The sequence below is a fragment of the Artemia sp. Qi Xiang Cuo genome, chromosome 14, assembly GCF_049724085.1.
Source record: "Artemia sp. Qi Xiang Cuo chromosome 14, ASM4972408v1, whole genome shotgun sequence".
In the NCBI taxonomy this organism is placed as follows: domain Eukaryota; kingdom Metazoa; phylum Arthropoda; class Branchiopoda; order Anostraca; family Artemiidae; genus Artemia; species Artemia sp. Qi Xiang Cuo.
The window spans coordinates 38,096,422-38,118,265 of NC_142807.1; the positions used below are offsets into that span (position 1 = coordinate 38,096,422).

General features: G+C 36.0%; 1 protein-coding gene across 1 annotated transcript in view; it reads right to left on the reverse strand.

Annotated features, from left to right (window-relative positions):
• LOC148944436 (nuclear factor related to kappa-B-binding protein-like) overlaps positions 1-7,688 on the reverse strand; it is a 62,131-nt gene extending 54,443 nt beyond the window's left edge. Inside the window, exon 1 of the mRNA XM_089099927.1 lies at positions 7,468-7,688. Coding sequence (XP_088956053.1) covers positions 7,468-7,605 — 138 coding nt within the window. The 5' untranslated portion in view covers positions 7,606-7,688. The remainder of the gene's footprint in view (positions 1-7,467) is intronic.
• Positions 7,689-21,844: the final 14,156 nt, after the last annotated feature.

Sequence of the window (21,844 nt, forward strand, 5' to 3'; positions counted from 1 at the left end):
GCACGATCAACAGCAAAAGTAAGAAGACTTAGTAAAGTTGGTAACGATGAACACTATAACCAGCCATTTACCATGAAAGAGTTGGAAAATATTGTGACGAGTCGTCCAGATACTTCCCCAGGCACTGATATGATTCATTCACGATTCGTAAAAGCAATGCCTAATAAATGGATGGATGCATTATTGGAAGTAATGAACCTTGCTTGGGACAGTGGAGTGTTCCCTACTATTTGGAAAAAAGGCCAGGCCGTGATGATACCTAAGCCTGGTAAGGATATGTCAAAAATAGAAAACTATCGATTTATCACACTGTTACCAGTACTAGGTTAAGTTTTGAAAAAATGATAAAAAAGAGGATAAATTGGGAGATAGAAAAGAGGGGTTTTCTAAAAGATATCCAGTGTGGTTTTAGGAGAAAGAAAAGCACAGTTGAAAACCTGCTCTGTTTTAAACAAGATGCCCTTTATGCATTGCAGAACGGATGGATTATGGTTATTGTCCATTTGGATGTGAAGAGTGCTTTTGATTCAATAGTGCATCGTCTGATATTTAGTGGGGGTATGTGAGCCGGAATCAGAGGAAGGACATTAGCTGTTACTGAGAACTATTTGTCAGGAAGAGAAGACACTGTTAGAGTTGGCTCTGTAGAGTCTTGTATTCTATTAAGAAGAAGACGCGGGGTTCCACAAGGATCAGCACTTGGTCCTGATTATTATAATATTGCAGAATATTATATACCGATTGAGAATGGAGAGTCGAAAGGGATGATATTTGCTGACGATAATTCTTTTTGGGCAGTAGCAAGAACACTAGAAGAGACAATGGAGGTTGTAAAATCCACATTACAACAAATTGAACAATGGGCCAAGGGAATTGATTTGAAATTTTCCCCTCACAAATCTAAGATGATGGTGATTACTAGAAAGAAAATAACAAACTTACCCGTTCTTTATCTCAATGGTAATCCTATTGAGTATGTGAAACAGACTAAGGTCCTTGGGTGTGTGATTACTGACAAACTGAGTTGGTACCCACATGTTGAAATGGTTCGTGCTGCATGTATGAAGAGATTGAATATTATGAAGTTGCTCACTTCATACTCATGGGGGATGAAGGCAGATATGTTATTGGAGTTCTATGTGAAGTATATTCGACCTAAAATTGAATATGCTTCAGTGATATATGGGTTTGGACTGCATTCAACATTAAAAAGACTGGATGTAATACAAAACTCTGATGTTCAAATTGCTTTTGGAGCAAGAAAAACAACACCAGTGATATTCTTACTATCTGAAAGTGGTCTACCAGAACTTGAGACTAGAAGGAAAATAAGTGTATTGAAGTATTTGCAAAGATTATGGATAGCTGATAAAACCAACCCTTTGAAGTCAAGAGTTATAAAACAAGGAAGAATCATCACTGCAAGCCCCAAAAATAAGAGGTTCCAGGCAAATATATTTGAACAATGGGACAGTATTGTAAAACCTCAGGGAATTGAACTGAAGTTCACTGAGATGTTAAGAGTACCTCAAGTGGTGTTACCACCTCCTTGGAAAGAAAAATCTGTAGTATGTGGTTTGGACATTAAGCAGAGTAATAACTTAGATTGGAATACCTGTTTCCGGATATGGAAGTTAGAAAAGTATCAAGGATTCTTAGACATTTATACAGATGGATCGAAAAATGACGGGATGGTTGGTGCTGCATTTGTTGTCCCTAAAATGAATGTTTCAAAACAGTTTAAACTTCACAGTAAAGCATCAGTTTTCCAAGCAGAAGCAGTAGCTCTTGCAGAAGCACTTGAGTTTTCATTATCAGAAGTGCACGAGGAATATTTTGGCATATTGATATGTTCTGACTCTAAAGCTGTGATTTCTGCCATTAAGTCATTCCAGGCAGATTGATACAAATCAGGAGAAATAGCTGAATGTTATTCAAAGTTGTTAATGTTGATGGAATCGAGGAGAATAGCATTGCAGTGGGTTCCATCACATGTGGGAATAATAGGAAATGAATTGGCAGATAGCAAAGCCAAACATGCAGCCACAGAAGGAATGATTCGTAATTGCTCTACCCCCATAGTGATCAGTCAATTGGAATGTGTGCGTAAAGCTCTATTACGAGAAAGTTTTGAGAATGTGAGAGATCAGACTGGCAATTTTTTTGTTACAAGCAAGCTGCATTGGAAGTTCGAAAAGTCAATTTATAAAAATCTTAGCAGACACGAAGGACGCCTACTGTTCAGATTGAGGTCAGGACACTGTGGCATGAATAACTACAGTGCTAGACTTTACGGTGAAGACAGCAATTGCATGACTTGTTCGGAAGAAGAGTCTGTGGAACATTTAATATTGGATTGCGAGGAGTATCAGGAGCAAAGAGACAAGATATATGCTTTCTTCAGAGGGAGGCCTGACCCCATAAGTTTGCACTCCATTCTTGGAGGGCTGAATGACTTAGAAGACAACCTGAAAATAGTCAGAATTGTAATACAATTCTTTAAGGAAATTGGAAAAGACTTGATTCTATAAAAACATTTAAGTTATGTGAAGTGATATATATAAAACAGTGCTTTGGTTCCCAAGGTGTTCAACACAAAGGGGAACTCAAAACCCTTGATGATGATGATGATGATGATGATGAGGTCAAAATCACGTTTTAACTATGGTCAAAATACGAATCTAACCACAGCACTGCGGTGAAGTTTTCAAATCTTAAGAGACACGTGGCTTCGTAACAACAACATAAAAAGCATTAGCCATTAAGTCATGGAGTCGAACTACAGCTGAAGGTACATTATATTAGCTGTTACTTATTAGTATAGAATAACACCAGGAATCAAACTCATAACAGGCATGTCTGTAACATCTACAGATCCTGTTTAACTGTTTAGTTCATGTGAGTCGTCATGCTGTCGACATGTACACTCTAGCTATTTTCTGTGGTTTGTATCTCTGTACAAACAGGTTGGGTACACAGCGTAGCCGACTGGGTACACACCCCAATGCAGTGGGTACTGCCCCCAATATATTGGGTACCCCCATACCCGTTTTCACTTTTTGTCTAGGCCTATTCTGAGAAAATACATTTATTTATATTTGAGGTTTTCTTTGCATCACTTCAGTTTAAATATGCTCAAAGGAAGAAGCAAATTGGTCATTGGTTTTCTCAGAATACATTCAAAAGTGAAAATTGTTATGGGGCAGTTGGGGATATTAATTGTTTTATGTACTACCATCAACATAATGAGCTACTTCACCCCTGCAGTAGTACACCACAGGATCTGTACCTAAGAATTTGAGTGCTACATCCCACAATCAGTACTACATAAAACATGGCATAGATCCTACTACGCTATATATGGAGTAGGTCCTGCTATGCTATATATGGAGTAGTACACTTGGTTAGATGTAGGTATCAAATTCTAAGGTCCAGATCCTGTGATATACTACTACAGTGGTGAAGGAGTACATTATATGTTGATGGTTGTACATAAGACAATTAATCCCTACCTGGTATGGGGGGTACCCAATGCATTGAGGTGTGTACCTCAATGCATTGGCTACCAGCAAATTGGGTACATGCTACAGAAAAATAACTGGTGTACATGACTGGTTTGCACCCCCATTTTTAGCAGTGATGAGCATCAGCTTGTGACATAAGCAAACCTGAAGCAATCAATCTTGTTTCAGAGTCACTTTTATTCATTTTTCCCAATGTGTTAGCCTATAGTTAAATACTAGTGAAATTAGTTATATATAATATAGGCTATTAGCTAATATGTAATATAGTATCATATAATGCTAGGCCTAATGAAAATATCAGAGAGATATATAAGTACAGAAACAGGATAAGTAGAAGTGTTACCCTTGCTTTGATGTCTGATTTCTTTGTTACTGTTGCTGTAGCCTAGGCCTATAGGGTAAGACTCCTAGTGATTAGCCAGTGCCTAATCTGAGCTGTATCTCTTATTAGAATGCAGTATGTCCTTTACCTGGCAGCTGAGACTTTAATCTTGACCACTACTAATTTTCAGAATTATCAATCTTGGCCAATAGTCTACAAATCTTGACCACAACATTGATAATTAAACATGAGACGTTACCTTTAACAGACAGCAACTATGGAAGTTATCCTATAGTTTTGTTATTTAGAAAAAAACCTTTCAGATTTTGAAATAAACAAGGTTCATTGTTATATTAAATTTAATCAATCAACTGTAGACAATCAAGGCAAGTTTCCTGAAAATCAGATCATTGACCCCTCTTCTTTCTGGGTTGGGTTGACAATAGATCCAAATCTTTAATTTGTTCTTCTTTTCTCATGATAAGTTCATACACTTCTTCTTGGGAGAATTCAATTTTTACTGAATGAGATAATCCCTTACTACATAGTTTCTCTTGTTGTAAAATTATGTTACTGTTATAGCAAACTGCCTTGTTGTAAACACTGCTTATTAATATTGAAAATATGGATGACTATGGAAATATGTAAATCAGCTATTAGCTAATAATGTGAGGTAACATCATAGTAGGATTTATCTATTTCAATATAGTCAGTGTATTTTGACCTGCTATATAGGGTGTTGTAGATTTAGATCCATTGACAGTTTTCTTTCCATTATTTTACAATTCAACAGTATATGCTCAGGGGTTTCTTCTGTGTTTTTACAGTACCTGCAAAATGGGCTATTGGCAACTTCTCCATTTGGCTGCTTTATTTTGTGTGAAGGAGATTGGTGGTTGAAGTTAGCTGTGTTTGAACACAGGCAGTTGAACCAGACTGATTGTATACAGGTTGGGAAGGGGGATGAATTTAGTGGCTTTAATTCAAGCAATGTTTTTAGTCATAATCTAGTTGTATCCCTTATAGTTAGAGATTTCACTGGTTCCATTTGGCTTTTTGCTTCTTGCTTTGCTATCTTGTCTGCTTTTTCATTTCCTTCTTTACCTAGATGACTAGGTATATATTGAAATTTAGTAACAAAGCCTAATCTTCCAAGGCTGCTTAGGGTTTCTTTGGTTTGATGTAGGCCTATGCCCAGTGTTTCAAAGTTAGTGTTTCATAGGATATAGAGAGCAGATTTAGAGTCAGAGAATATTACTATATGTTAATTGATCTGTTTCAGTTTAATTAGGGTCTCTAATCACAAATAGATTGCAGCTACTTCAGCTGTTAGTGTGCTGGTCCCTGCCTTGTGTTTTTTCACAATGCATAGTCTGAGCTCTTTCAAAAAGCATCCACTTCCACATCCCTCTTCACTTAAAGATCCATCAACATATACTTGGGCAAATCCATTAAATTCCCTTTTTAAGAGCTGTTTGAAATCATGAATTGTAGTTTGGGATTCAATTTGTTCCTATTTTGAGGGGAGGAATTCTAGTTTAACCCTGGGGTGATAAATCCCCAAGAAAATTTGATTTCAACTCCTTCATACTCTGTTCCGGATTGCTTATGCTGGGGGGGATTATAATAAAAATTAACCAATAAAATATTGATTTTTAAAAGATTTAATCAGTCGGAATAACATAACTACAAGCGTACCTTGACCCCACAAAACCCCTGGAGAAAGGTATTTAAATTATGACATTTGTCCATTGTTTATATAAAGTATTTGCTATTGAGAAAGATGTATGAATTTTTTCCATGGGGGGGGGGGAGGTTTGGGGCACGAGGAATAAGTGAATGAATACTAATATAAAATTCAAAGAGGGATAAATTTTTTGTAATTTGAAGGTTATATTTCCATTTTTAAGAATTGAACGACCTTGGAGGGTCACCCACTGGGCGCCTCCAAACCGCTTTTTTTCCTGCTGCATCCACACCAATTTGTTATTGTTTCCAATAAAAATGTTAAAAGTTCATTTAACAAAAATTCTGGTGCCAACACAACCCCCCCAGGGCCCAGGGCAGGCATTGTAAGTTGTGCCCTGGGGGCATATATGAGTCTTATGGAAGGGATGCTCATATTCACTTCAAAGAGGGCTCATTTAATTGGAAATTGAAAGTTCTAGTTCAATTTTAAGAGTCAAAAGCGATTGGAGGGCACCTAGCTCCCCTCCCCTCCATTCCCTTTTTTCCTCAAACCGATCCGATAAGAACTTTGAGATAGCTTTTTTTTAAATAGTTCAAAGATCTTATAACAAACACTCCAGGGTCAACACAGCCCCCCAGGGCCCAGGGGCAGGTGTTGTAAGTTACGCCCTGGGGAATATATGGCTCTTATTGAAGGGATGCTTGTAAAAACTTCAGAGATGGCTCATTTGATTGGAAGTTGACAGTTCTTGTTCAGTTTTTTAAGAGTAAAAATAGATTGTAGGGCACGTAGCCTCCCCCCTTGCTCCTTTTCCCCAAATACATCCAATAAATATTTTGAGATAGCCATTAAGTTAAAAATTGCTCAAAAGTCAGATAGCAAAAATTCAGGTGTCCTCACTACCCCCAGGGCCTGGGGCAGGCGTTGTAAGTTGTGTTGCATTGGGTCACAGAGTATCATTATAGTAATCGGAGGTCTGACTCAGTGAAATTATGGGATACAGAAATTGCGGCGCACACACGGACAGTGCTCGAACTAACACAGGAGAAATCGAGCTAGTGGATTTCCTTGTCAATAATTGTTCCTGAACTGTTAGACAAGAAAGTGAGCACAGTCAAATATTTTCTTAACTTCGTGTGCGGGAATGTCTGTTAAGTCTCTATAGCTTCACCTGGGATAGCGGTTTATTGCGATTCTAATAAATACTGACTCAAAATACTTTTGACAGTGTAACTGAACTTCCACAATCTAAGGACTACCGTGAAATGTGGAAATTCCCAGTATAATCAGAGCTCTTCATACGTGGGAAGCATTTCTGTAAGATGGCCGTCAAAACTTGGAACCCAATAAAAGTACAGTTAAAGTTAGGGCAAAAATTGTCTGGCTTATTGTTGGCTTGTTTTTCAAAGGCTGTGCCTTACTTTTTTGTTCACGATCTGGCCACACTGGATGACAGGTCTATACTTATTAAAATTTAGACAAAACAAAATTTTACCTTAATTTTCAGGTATCAGTTTCTTATTCTCTTGCTTTAGTTCTGAAAATGCTATTCCTGTTATCTAAGTAGAATTTTTTTTGCTAAATTTAGGAAATGTATTTGCATATCTTTAAAACCTTATAAATTGGGATCAAGCAAAGTTGTGAAGCTGAAAACAATTTTGTTGTACTTCATTTAAGCATAAGATCTATTTTGCAAGGTTTCACTTTTATAAAGCATAGATTTTTAAGGTTGAAAAATGGTCAGGACCCTCTAGAGGGAGAATAAGTGGAAGTAGGTCCTTCAAAGTACCATCCCAAGACATATAGTAGCCCCTAGAACCACCCCTGAAAGTTTCATTTTCCTAAACTAACCCCTTTCCAAGATAGCCATAAGTAGCTAAAGTAGAATTTAACCAGCTAGAATTCTAACAAAAAAAGACAAAGTTGCTTACTTTCAGTTCATTTCTTGCAGTTACAGACAAAGATTTCCATGCTTCATTTGTTATGATATTAATCAGTCCTTCTGGGTCGGAGCTTAATCCAAGCGGCAGGGAGAACTGAAGATCAGATGTTACTACAAAATGTTCCATCTTCACTGTTGAAGATGGTGTGGTGGTTTATTGTATGTTAACTTAGGTTCAACTATTTTTCAATTGTACAGCATGTCGCAAATTCAAAGTAGCGCTCAAACAGTGTTTCATTTCGATTTTTGAGACTTTGCTAAACCTCAATATTTCCGGTAGAAAATAGTTTGAAGGTTCTCATTGCTTTTGCGAATACTTTATTACATTTTAAATCCAAAACACACTATAAAACCCAATATTAAAACAATAATGACTATGAAGCAACATTTTCCAGGGTATCGTACTTTTCTTTAGAATTCCAGTGACTTTGGTATCTTCTTTTTCTGTTGGGTAATAAATTGGGAATTCAGAAGATCATTCGAAAAGTTGATAGAAATAAAAATACACAGCAGCTAAACTCTTTTTCAGATTTGAAAATTTTCATGCTGACATCTATGTTGAGCCGAAAATGATCCATATACAAATTCTAAACATGACGTGACTTTGGAGCATTTTTGAAGCAATGCTTTTAAAATTTCCACATCAGAATTTACAATCAATCAGTATTTGCGATGCTTGTTAGGGCCCCGGGCCGGTCGAGTAGCTTTGATTCATGTGATTTATTTCTTGCTGTCCGTGCAGAAAAATATATTATTGTAAACGTATATGTACCGACAAATTACCGCAATGACCGATCGGAATTTTTATTTACTATTGCGTGTGAGAAACTAGGATCTTGCCTTTCAATGATTCACCGGTTAGATAAGTGTTGTACTATTATAGGAAATTTTAACTGTACTTTAACTTACACCTCGTTATTGCGTAGTTCTATTTTATACGATATTTTTGACGATTGGCTTAAAGTTTTGCTAAAGGATCTTGATTACACTTACACACACCATTGAAGTCACGTGTCGAACCTTGACCATGGAGTTTCTTCTGCAAATCTCCAAGTGTCTCCTGTTCACGTCGTTAGTGACTTCCAACTCAATCTTCCAATATCTGCATCTATTTCTTGTCCTTCTGCTCAGTCTACTCTCATCCCACAAGCTCATCAGCAACACGCCCAATTTTACAGGGATTGGAAGACCATCCAAGGTGATCTTTTCGCAACAGTTACTAATTCTTTCATTCATAAAACTTATGTTCCGTTCCAGCATCTCATGAAAAATCCGCAAGCTGATGCAAATGAAATACGGGTGTTCTTGCATAAATTTGCCCTGACCTGTGATGCACAGAAAAAGCCGGTCTACCTCTTAAACGTATACGTCGGGGTGTCATGAAGCATTGGTCCAGTAGTCCGAGCATAGTTGTAGCTTGGAGAAAATCCAAATTTTGGTACCATTTGTGGCTCCAGTGTGACCTAGCAGGCTTCTCTGTCCAAATCTTCCTTCTGGAGAAATGTATTAAGAGATCCTCCTAGCGCCCGCCTATCTGCTCAAGCTATTCCTGACTCCGAGTGGAATTCATACTTCTCTGCTGAATTCTCCCCGCCAGATGCCGCCCTACAGTTCGAATATGAAGATAAACTTGATAAATTTCTGTCTGGTTGTCTAACCAACAATTGTGTTGTTTCGCTTGATTCTGTGCTGCGATCAATCCTACGCCTAAAACGTAAAAAATCTTCTAGCACCGATAAAGTAAGCGCTCTTCACATTATGCATGGAAGCGAGCTGCCGATAACCCATATTGCTCTTTTGATGTAGATGATTGTTACCCAAGGAGTTGTACCTTCTTCTTTCTGGATTGGAGGTCTCACTCAAATTCGAAAGGAAGGTAAACTCGCCACCTAGTGCTCGTCTTTCCACCTTATAACGCTAACCACTACCTTCTGTAAGCTTTTCGAATTTCTGTTCATTGACAATCTAAACGCAAAATGCTATGTTCCACCTTACTAATTTGGATTCCAGCCACGTCTTGGTTGTGCCAATGCTTTTCCGGTTGTGGTGAATGCATTAATCGACGCTGATACATCAAGTGAAACTTTCTTGTTTGCCGGGACAGAAGTTCGTAAAGAATTCGATTCCCTCATTCACGTCGCTATGCTACTCCATTCAGCAAAACGTGGAGTGAGACCTTCATATTTCAGAGCCCTTTGAGACATGTATTCTCGTCTTAAAGTTTGCTTAGTACTTGACCCATCATCTAAAGCTGACGGCTCTCAAGTCTACGCACCAAGCCCTGATATTTTTGTCAACATTGAAAAGGTACCCGTCAAGATGCTGTTTCTTCCCCTTCACTCTTCAATAATGGAGTTGTTGATGCACAGTCAGCTGTTCCCACATATCTCATCTTTGCCGGTCTTGGTTTATCTCTCGTCTGTTGTGCAGACAACATTCTGAATTTGAGCCGCACTATCCAGCGCATTAGTGAGATTTTCACAACGCTACAATCTGAATATACAAAACTAGGTCTTCAGCTCAATGCTGAAAAGTCTGAAGTTGCATTTCTAAACTGGAAGCAAATGTCACCTGGGGATATTTCTCTCGGACATAGTAGGACTAAGCCAGTAGATCATATCACCTACCTTGGTCTTCCCAGTGGTTCGTCAATAATGCACAGGCGACAACTTTTAATTGTTCACTTCGAACGCAGAGTTGGGTTATATTCCCAACTTAGGGTATTGAGGGTAGGGAAGGGTATTGAGGGTATTAAGTTCAAATTTTCGGGGCTACTTCTGTTACTACTTCTGCTCTTGAAATTTTACTGCATCAAAAGACTGTAATTGTATCGATGCTGTGAAATAGCATAGATATAATTTTTGGTAATGGTATTAACTTTTATTTATCAGGTCAACTAGAGGACGTATATGACTAAATGAAACAGTACTATTTGTGTCATGATTTCAAAATAGTTCAAAGTTCAGATAACAAAAACTCCGGTGTCGACACCCCCTCCAGGGCCCGAGGGTAGGCGTTGTAAGTTATGCCCTGGGGGCATATATGGTTGTTATGAAAGGGATGTTCGTATAAACTTCATAAAGGGTTCATTTGATTGGAAATTGAAAGTTTTAGTTCCGTTTTTAAGAGTAAAAAGTGATCGGAGGGCAGCTAGCCTCCCCCTCACTGCATTCATTTTTTTCCCACAGGTGCTTCATATAGAAAAAATCATTGCATAAATTTCAAAGGATGCTCATTTCAGAGGGGGGAAACTTTTTTCACTTTGATATTGTTACTTTGATACCAGTTTTGATACTTTGATGAATATTTGATTTTTTTTAAAGTTCAAATTTTAAATAAGGAATTTTTAAAAACTTGAAACTTTTTGCAATCAAAAACGAAGAAAGATTAATAAAAAAAAACTTTTCGAAAAAATAAGTTTTTAAAAGAAAAGTAAACGTCATTTTAAACTTAAGCTCAGCAGATACAAATACCTGTTAAAATTCAAACTCAAAACGACCAGAAATTACTATTAAAGAATAAATGAACCTAAAACGAACAGAAAATAAATAAACAATTATAGGAAAAACATACAACAAGTAATAATATAAATGAATAAATAGATCTTAAAGCGAGTAATGCTTGGATTGAATATGAAAATCAAGCTTAAAACAAAAAAAAAAAATTTTGCTATTGAAGCATAAATAACACTTAAAACGAACAGAAATTAAATAAACAATCAATGCAAACAAACGCACGATAGATATTAATGTAAATGAATAAATAAATCTTAAAACGAGTGAAACTTAAATTGAATATGCAAATCAAGCTTGAAACTAACAAAAATCACTAAAAACAAGAGTTTGGATATCGCCTCCTTCTCTCACTTTAAAAGTCTAAAACCTACTGTGTTACTGGCGCTTTACTGAAAACTATATGCGTCTTTAACAGTTTTGGAAAGTATAAACAACATCAAATTGAATATTTTATATATAATGATATTAGTTGTTGAAAGATCCATCAGTTCAAGAATTAGTTTCACTCTAATTTTAGTTTTATTTTCAATGCTGTAAGAACTGGAAAAGAATATATTTGTAATATCATTCTTTTTCAGTGAAGCGCCAATGACGCAGTAGGATTTTGGTTTTTATTTACAGTTAAGGAAGAGGGCAGTATCCAAATTCTTGTTTGTAGTCAAACTATATTCGTCTTGAATAACTTTAGAAGAACTAATAAATTAAACTGAATATTTGATGTATAATGATATTAATTGCTGAAAGCTCATCAGTTCAAAATTATACTATAATTATGATGTTTGTTCTCCATACTTAGTACAAAACAGATTATTTGGAATACAATCGGCCTTCAGCGAAGCGCCAATGACGCAGTAAGTTTTACACTTTTACAGTAAAAGAAGAAGACGAAACCAAAACTCTTATTTGTAGTGATTTTTGTTTGTTTCAAGCTTGATTTGCATATTCAATTTAAGTTTCATTCGTTTTAAGATTTGTTTATTCTTTTACATTCATATCTATTGTATGTTTCTTTGCATTGATTGTTTATTTAATTTCTGTTCGTTTTGAGTTTCTTTTATACTTCAATACCAAAATATTTTTTTTCGTTTTAAGCTTGATTTTTATATTCAATCTAAGCATAGCTCGCTTTAAGATCTATTTATTCATTTATATTGTTTCTTGTTGAATGTGTTTTGCTATGATTTTTTATTTAATTTCTGTTCGTTTTGGGTTTCATTTATTCTTTAATAGTAATTTCTGGTCGTTTTGAGTTTGAATTTTAACAGGCTTTTGTATCTGCTGAGCTGAAGTTTAAAATGGCCTTTACTTTTCTTTGAAAAACATAATTTTCGGAAAGTTTTTTTAATCAATTTTTGTTCGTTTTTGATTGCAAAAAGTTTCAAGTTTTTTAAAATTCCTTATTTCAAAATCAAACTTAAAAAAAAATAATCAAATGTTCATCAAAGTATCAAAACTGGTATCAAAGTAACAATATCAAAGTGAAAAAATGGGTACGTGTCAACCTCGGAGTTTTTATTATCTGATGTTTGAACTATTTTTAACAAAATGGCTATCTCAAAATTTTATCGGATGGGTTCGTTTTAAGATTTATTTATTCATTTACATTAAAATCTATTGTATGTTTGTTTGCATTGATTGTTTATTTAATTTCTGTTCGTTTTAAGTTTCATTTATGCTTCAAAAGCAAAACATTTTTTTTCGTTTTAAGCTTGATTTTCATATTCAATCCAAGCATTACTCGCTTTAAGATCTATTTATTCATTTATATTATTACTTGTTGCATGTTTCTTCCTATGATTGTTTATTTAATTTCTGTTCGTTTTGTGTTTAATTTATTCTTTAATAGTAATTTCTGGTCGTTTTGAGTTTGAATTTTAACAGGTGTTTGTATCTGCTGAGCTTAAGCTTAAAATAGCCTTTACTTTTCTTTGAAAAACTTATTTTTCGGAATTTTTTTTTTAATTAATCACTAAAAAATGTTGAAGAGGTCTTACGTCCAACAGTGTCAAACATTCTACAAAGATTTAATTTTTTATGCGACGAAAAACAGGCACATCCATCTCACTAAAGTTTTTCTTTTCATTTTAATTTAATATTTACCACCCAACGACTGCGTTCGAATATATTTGATTGAACCAAGACGGCCAGAATTCTTTTTTATTTCAGTTATTGCAAATAATGCAATTTTGATGAGAAACAGGACATATTGTTTTTATAAGTAAAATAAAGAAAACTTTTCAACTTTTGTTGAATTTTTTATTTTATATTTTTGTGTGCTTCTAAACGAATTCTAAAACTATATTCTTTCATGTGCATGTGTATATTGTTAAATAATAAATGAATCATAAAGGAATATGCATTTGTCTTTCAATTATATTTATATGGGGTCGCCAATAAACTTGCAATCATAAATGGGGTCGTGAATGAAAAAAGTTTAGGAAGCCCTGATCTACAGCAAAACCTGTAATCTTTAGGTTTGATGGGTTCTAAATAAAATCGGGTCTGCGGTACCTGGGTCGACGCTCTTTGGAGTTAAAACTGGGGCAGAAGTTAGCTAATTTGGAGACCCAAAGTCATCTAAAATCAGGACTGCATTTTGCTATTTCCAGCAATCTAGGAAATTGAATTAAATTTTTCCTTCTGTGGTATTTTATTAAATTTGATCGCAAGCAGTGGCAACAACTCAATAAAATGTAGAGGGGGCAAAGATTTTTTTGATTTAAAAAAAGAAGATACAAAATGGTATTATCCAAAATTTGGGGTGGGGATTTTTTATTTTTTCGATGAGAAATAAACATTTAAAAAAGGTACTCTTCAAAATCAAAGGGAAGGGAGAATAACCATGAGTTCTTCTCCTTCCTCCAAATTGGTGTGACCATCCCTAGGGAGCTCTGGGAAATTTTTTCGTGCAGTTTTCTTCTGTCAGAGCAGCTACAACATGTTTCATGTTAAATTTTCCATTCTTTTGATTTTACATTTTCTTTGCTCTTAGGGAGGGGAATTTTTAACAATATATATCCTTTTGAAAATCTGGACACAATTGGTATCGTTTATTTTAGTTTTATACCTCCTCAAATTGATCTGAAAAACAAAACTCAATACCATTCCCAAAAACTTACATCTATGCTCATCGACAACCTGGGTACACTAACAATCTTTTGATATAGTTAAATTGTAAGAGTTTCAACTGAAAGTTTCTAACAGTTTCAACTTAATAGCTTCGGTCGTTCTTGGGATATATGTTTTATTGGCAACCAGCATACACACAGTGTCTTTTGATTTAGCTTTAAAGCAATATTTAGTTTTAAAGTCTAATGGGCATAACTGTGGGGGGTTATACATACCCAATATCCCTAGAGACATAGTTACTGGACTGTCTAACTATGCCAAACAAAATGACCATCTCAAAAATTTTGATTGAATGTGTTTAAAAAATCAATAGGCTTGGAAAGAGGATTGCTTGCCCTCCAATCCCTTTTGACTTTAATTAGGGCACTAGAATTAATTTCCTTGAACTTAATTTCCCATCAGATTAGCTCATTTAAAATTTTCTATGATATTACTATCTATTATTGCTCTGAAGTACCTAATATATTGCTTATATGCCCTTTTAAAAACCTGCATGAATATAGTTTTTTTGTTTAACTGAAACTGCCCTAAATGAAAGATATCGCAAGAATTTTGTTCATTTACATATAATAGAGTTTTTGTTCAATTACATAATTGAACAAGAGTTTTGTAATTACAAATTACAAACAAGAGTTTTGTTCAATTACATAATAGCCGGGACAAATAGTCATTAATTTTTTTTTCCATTTTTAACTAAGTTTTAACTCATTTTATTTATGTGTTTTGTACTGACCTGAATATCAGTGATGACAAAATTGTCGGTATGATATATATGTAGTAGTGCTAATTGTGACGGGAAATTCAAATTTGGCAACCATACTGTGAAAGAAAATTTTAAATTCTATTCTAAATGTTCCCTAAAAGTTTCACCTTAATACCCTTAGCATCTTTAGTTATAGTAACTGTAGTTGTAGTATTAATGGTATGCATATAGTGCCTTCTGGCTAGTTCCAAATCCGCCACAACTTAATAATGAGATATTGCTTATCATGCAAGATATTGCAATATCTTGAGATATTGCTGTGTCACCCTTTCGACAATCTACATGCTCATAGTTTGTTTTGGTTTAGTTGAACGTCTGCCTAAATAATCCTTCAAAGCTTCACCTTAATATTTTTAACTTGCGTATTAGCAATACTTGTAGTAGCATTAGCAGCAGTATGCACAGAACACTTTTGCTTTTCTTCAGCATTCCCCCTCAAACACGCTGGACGTTTCATCTACAATAAGCCGTTCCTGAAGCATTGCTAATACGTTCTCTTGACAATCTGTATGTGCATAGTGTGTTTCGATTCAATTAAATACTGTGTCAATATTCCTTAAATATTTCTAAATATTAGTAGCTAATACCCTTAGCTTTAGCAGCAGTAGTACTAGCACCAGTAATAACAGCAGTAGCAGTAGTAGTAGCAAAAGTAGAATTAATAGTAGTAGCCTTAGCTTTAGTAGCAGTAGTAGCATTAGCAGAAGTAGCAGTAGTATGAGTAGAAGCAGTAGCATTAAGATGCAAATATTGTCTTTTGGTTAGCTAATAAACCCATAACAAGCCCTGTAAGTTTCTACTTCACACACAAAACCGTACCTAAGAAATTGCTGATACGCCGTTTTGACAACCTCCATACAGATGGCGTGTTGTGATTCAGATCACCTCCCCCCTCAAAATTCTCTGAAAATGTCACCTTCATACCCATAGGCATAGTTGTAATAGTAGTCACAGTAGTAGTATTTGTAACTAGTATTATAATTAACAGTAGTAGCACTAGTAGTAGTAGCATCAGTAATATTAATATATGGCCTTTTGGTCAGTTGAACATACCCCTCATCAAGTCCTGGAAGTTTTAACTTAAACAATTAGCCGATGCTATAACATCGGTGATATGAGCCCTTTTGATAACCTGTATTTTCGTATACTTCCTTAAATTTTCATTTTATTACTTTTAGCCTTGCAGGTAGTTCCAATAGTATTAGTAGCAGACATAGTAGCAGTAAGAGTAGTACCCTACCATTGGTAGTAGTATTAATAGCAGAATGCACAAATTACCTTTTAGTTAATTGATCTACCTCTTTAAGCATTCTCTGAAAGTTCCAACTTAATACCAAAATCTATTCTTGAGATACACCCTTTTGACAATCTGCACGCATATAGTGTGTTTTGATTTACTTCAAATTCCCCTAATATATTCTGCCCCATTTTTGCATTCATACACTTAGCCTTAATAGTACTCGTATCATAGTAGTAGTGGTAGTAGTAGGAGCAGTAATAGTGTTGTATTAGTAGTAGTGGTAACAGTTGTAGCAGCAGTAATGATAGCAGTAGTAACACGAATATGTTGCCTTTTGTTAAGTTAAACACCCCCCTCATGATACCCTGGAAGTTTCATCTTGATACGTAACCCGTTCCAAAAATATTGCTTATACGCTGTTTTGAGAATCTGTATGCATTCAGTATGTTTGGAAGTATATCAACTTTCACATCAGCATCTCCTCAGATCTTTATTTCAATATCCTCAGCCCTGGTACAAATCCCTACAGAAGCAGAAGTTTTAGCGGTAGTAGTGGTAACTGTTGTAGTAGCGTGCAAATATTGCCTTTTTGGTCCATTGATCATCTCCCTTATAATTTCCTGAAAGTTCCAAGTAAATATACTCAGTAGTTCTTGACTTGAGCTCTTATGAAAAACTGTATGCAACTAAAATGTATTAATTCAGTTCAACCCTTCCCTTAACATGCTCTGAAAGGCTCACCTGAATGTCCTTTGTCTTTTGGAAAGTAAAGGTCCAACATGCCTACCTTTCTCAACAACATATACTATATATAAACAATGGACGAATTGCATAACTTACAGCCCTTGCCCTGACGGCTGTGGTAGTGACATCCCCGAAGATATAATTACTGGACCTTTCAACTATGCTGAACAAAGTAGCCGTCTCAGAATTTTGATTGGATGTATTTGGGAAAATGATGGGCGTGGGAAGGGAGGGGGGCTGGTTACACTCCAAAAAGTTGGTTACACTACACAACAAAAAGGGCTCCGGCACTTTCAATTTAAATAAAAAGCCTTATATGCCCCTTGAAAATAACTTACATCCTTTACCCCCACGCTCTGGGGGCTTGTATCAACCCTGGAGGCTTTGTTATATGATCTTTGGACTATTTAAACAAATTGACTATCTCAAAACTTCGATCAGATATATTTATAGAAAAGAGGGCGTGTGGAGCTAGTTTCCCTCTAATTACTTTCGACTCTTAAAAAGAAAACTAGAATTTTCAATAATCTGATCAAATGAGCCTCCTCCAATGTTTATACAACCACCCGTTCCATAAAAACTTTATTTACCCCCGGGGCATAACTTAAAACCCATGCCTCCAGGCTCTGGGGATTTGTGTCAACCCTGGAGGCATTGTTATATGATCTTTGGACTATTTTGAACAAAATTGCTATCTCAAAATTTCGATCGGATACATTTGGGGAAAAAGAGCGTGGGGAGGGGGCTAGTTGCACTGTGATCACTTTTGTCTCTTAACAAAAAGGGCACTAGACTTGTGATTTCAAATAGAATAAGCCCCCTACAAAACTTGTATGACCACTCCTATAAAAACCTTACATGTTGACAATGGGCAACCAGCATAACTTATAGTCGTTGCCCTGAGGGCGGGGGGGGGGGGTTGACATCCCTAAAGACATAATTACTGGACCTTTCAACTATACTGAACAAAATGGCTATCTCAAAATTTTAATTGGATGTGTTTTGGGGAAATGATGGGTGAGAAGAGGGGGGCCTGGTTGCCCTCCAATCACTTTTGACTCTTAAAAGGGTACTAGAATTTTCAATTTCTAATCGAAGGAGCCCGTTTCAAAGTTTCTACAACAACTCCTTCTGTACAAAGAGCCTTGGTGAAAAAAATAAATAAGTAAACAAATAATAAATTGTGCCCACACCTTTCTTTACTTAGGCAGCGCTGTTGTGGTGCCTCTGATTGATTTTCCTGAGCACTGACATTAACAACCACATCCCCAATTTTAGATTACTTCAAACTTCTTGTGGCCGATATTAGCAAACTGTTACCCCACCAGTGGCGTCGTTTGGAGGGGCAAGGGGGGTATCTTCCCCCCAATAATTCGGAGGAAAAAAACTATTATATAGCCCATGCCCCTTGACTCTCCAGATATGGACCCTTTTCGCCCTCCTGATAAAAATGCTGGAGCTACGCCTCTGACCCTAACTTTGGACTCACAAAGGCCAGAACTGGGTGCCAAAGCATCGACTCTAGTTTTACCAATGTTCGATGTGTTTGTTCATTTTAATCTTTGTTCGGGTATAAGCCTAGAGAAGGACCTGTATAGAAGTAAATAAATAATACATTGTGCCCACACCTTTCTTTACTTAGGCAGCGCTGTTGCGCTACCTCTGATTGATTTTCCTGAGCACTTACATTAGTAACCACTTCCCCAATTTTAGATTACTTCAAATTTCTTGTGGCCGATATTAGCAAACCGTTACCCCACCAGTGGCATCGTTTGGGAGGGGCAAAGGGGGCAGTTGTCCCCCAATAATTTGGAGGAAAAAAAATTATTATATAGCCCATGCCCCTTGACTCTTCAGATATAAACCCCTTTTGCCCCCCTGATAAAAATGCTGGAGCTACGCCTCTGACCCTAACTTTGGACTCACAAAGGCCAGAACTGGGTGCCAAAGCATCGACTCTAGTTTTACCAATGTTCGATGTGTTTGTTCATTTTAATTTTTGTTCCGGTATACGCCTAGAGAAGGACCTGTAGAGAAGTAAATAAATAATACATTGTGCCCACACCTTTCTTTACTTAGGCAGCGCTGTTGCGCTGCCTCTGATTGATTTTCCTGAGCACTTACATTAGCAACCTCTTCCCCAATTTTAGATTACTTCAAATTTCTTGTGGCCGATATTAGCAAACTGTTACCCCACCAGTGGCGTCGTTTGGAAGGGACAAAGGGGGCAGTTGTACCCCAATAATTTGGAGGAAAAAAAATTATTATATAGCCCATTCCCCTTGACTCTCCATATGTGGACCCCTTTTGCTCCCCCCTAATAACAATACTGGACATATGCCTCTGACCCTAACTTTGGACTCAGAATGGCCAGAACCGGGTACCAAAGCATCGACTCTAGTTTTACCAATGTTCGATGTGTTTGTTCATTTTAATTTTTGTTTGGGTATAAAGCCTAGAGAAGGACCTGTAGAGAAGTAAATAAATAATACACTGTGTCCACACCTTTCTTTACTTAAGCAGCGCTGTTGCGCTGCCTCTGATTGATTTTCCTGAGCAGTGACATTAGCAACCACATCCCCAATTTTAGATTACTTCCAATTTCTTGAGGCCGACATTAGCAAACTGTTACCCCACCAGTGGCGTCGTTTGGTAGGGGCAAGGGGGGCAGTTGCCCCCCCCCCCCCCAATAATTTAGATTGAAAAAAATTATTATATAGTCCATGCCTCTTGACTTTCCAGATGTGGACCCCTCCCCCCCCCCCCCCCAATAAAAATGCTGGAGGTACGCCTCTGACCCTAACTTTGGATTCACAAAGGCCTGAACTGGGTTCCGAAGCTTCGACTCTAGTTTTACCAATGTTCACTGTGTTTGTTCATTTTAATTTTTGTTTGGGTAGGAAACATGTTAAGAAAATAATTCATACTTCATAATATGCAGAATAATTGTAGCTAACACATTTTGCATACAGCCCCTCTATATTTTACCCCTACCCCTCCCTAATGCGTTTATATATATAGCCGAAATTAGATATTTTCCATCTATTCTTCCAGTGCGTCTCTCTTGTTTCTACTGGTGTATCTATAAATTGAGTCAACTGCGACAAAACAAGAACCGAAAAACCATGTGACGGGTGACAGAATGCATTGGAAATATTTAATTTGGGCTATATATTTGCACATTAGGGGGGTTGGGGATAAAGTATAGCGGGGCTGCAAGCACAATGTGTTAGATACAACTATTCTGCATATTATTAAGTATGAATTGTTTTCTTAACATATTTCCTTCTCTACAGGTCCTTCTCTAGGCTTATACCATCTGTTTGTTTTGGGTTTCACTAATTTCTGTATAATAATCTCTCTTCATTCTAAGTTTGAATTAGTGAATGACTTTATTCATTCGAAGATGACTGTTTACTTTTCTTTGAAACAAATTCTTGAAAAGGCCTTTTAATTAATAAAAAAAGAAGCGAGTTCTCACGTCAGTAGCTATTTCCTTCGTTTTAATATAAAAAAAAGAACTTGACAGCTACAGCAACATTGTGTTTCAGATTGGAAAAAAAATCTAGTATAAACAGAATTGATTTTGTCATTAAAATAAAACAAAAAATGTTAAAGCCTTTCAGAAACCAATACAACCTTAGAGTTTTCAACCGGCACAAGAATTTCTATTTAACAGTTAATTGTGTATATTCGGAAGGATATTCCTTATAAAATTAGGAGTACCAGGATAGTTCAATTGACACATTTGCTACTGGTAAACAAATGCTACAAATGAAGAAAAAAAATAAAAAGGAAAAGACAACAAACAACAGGATGAACTACGCAATGGAACTGTGATGAACTAACATGCTAGGGGCAAATGGTGATTGCCGATTTTAGGTTACAAGCGACTTAAAAAACGACACGATATTGATGTTTAGCAACAAAATTATCACTAATGCCGAACAGAATCTCTAACGCTAATTTTTTTTTTTTTAATGAATTTTGTCGAAGACTAAGCCCCTATATGCTCTTCTTCCAGAGTTACTAATCAGAAGATCATGAGTAGGGACAAAATTGACAGCTCCAACTGGATCACCGAATTTTCTATATATTAAACATAACAGCCTACCTTTTAATAATACTAAAACACAAACCTTTTTTCCCTTACATATATGTCAATTATGTTTCACTTTTGTTGAAAATAGAGCCTTATATGATCTTCTTGGGAAGTTAGTAATCAGAAAAATACGAGTAGAACCCTTTACATAGTCAATAAGCATATCTAGGTGCAATAGAACCTCACTTTAATAATGTTAAAAGATAAACCTATTTCTTTATGAACAGCAAAAATGATTGAAAGATTTCCTTCAATATAAGATAAAAATCCACATCAGTAAAACTGAATAGTATAATATCCACTATTAAAAAACATAGCTTTTACTCATTTTTTCGGTCCTAGGACACTATTATTAAAAGCCCTCCCAGATACATTTTCCTACTGGAATCGCTTGTAATAATACAACCCGCCAAATATTGGATTTTACTTTCATCTAGATGCTAAACATATAAACGGTTAAACATAACATTTTTTGACGACTAAGGTCGTCTACTCGTCACAAAATTGTTGCATCAGTACCAAAACTAGAAACAAATATTCGTAAGTGAATTTTATCAGTAGAATTGGCCTCTGAAATGTTAATTTTTCAAACATGGTAAGCAATTCATTTTCTTAATTTCCCTTTTGAAAAAATATGCTTTAGTCTCTTATGATGTGTGCTTCTATGCCAGGACTGACCAACCTAATATTGCACACGAGTGGAGGAGTTAAGCCCCTCCCCCGTCAAAAATGTTAACATTTCCGAAAATAATAAATTCTACGTTTTCTAGCTTTCTGTAGTTGATTTTTGCTCAAATTTATATCAACAATTTGCTTTTGAATATAGTCATCTTATGTGTACAGTGAGAAAACGCAGAAGATTAAAAAATAAGG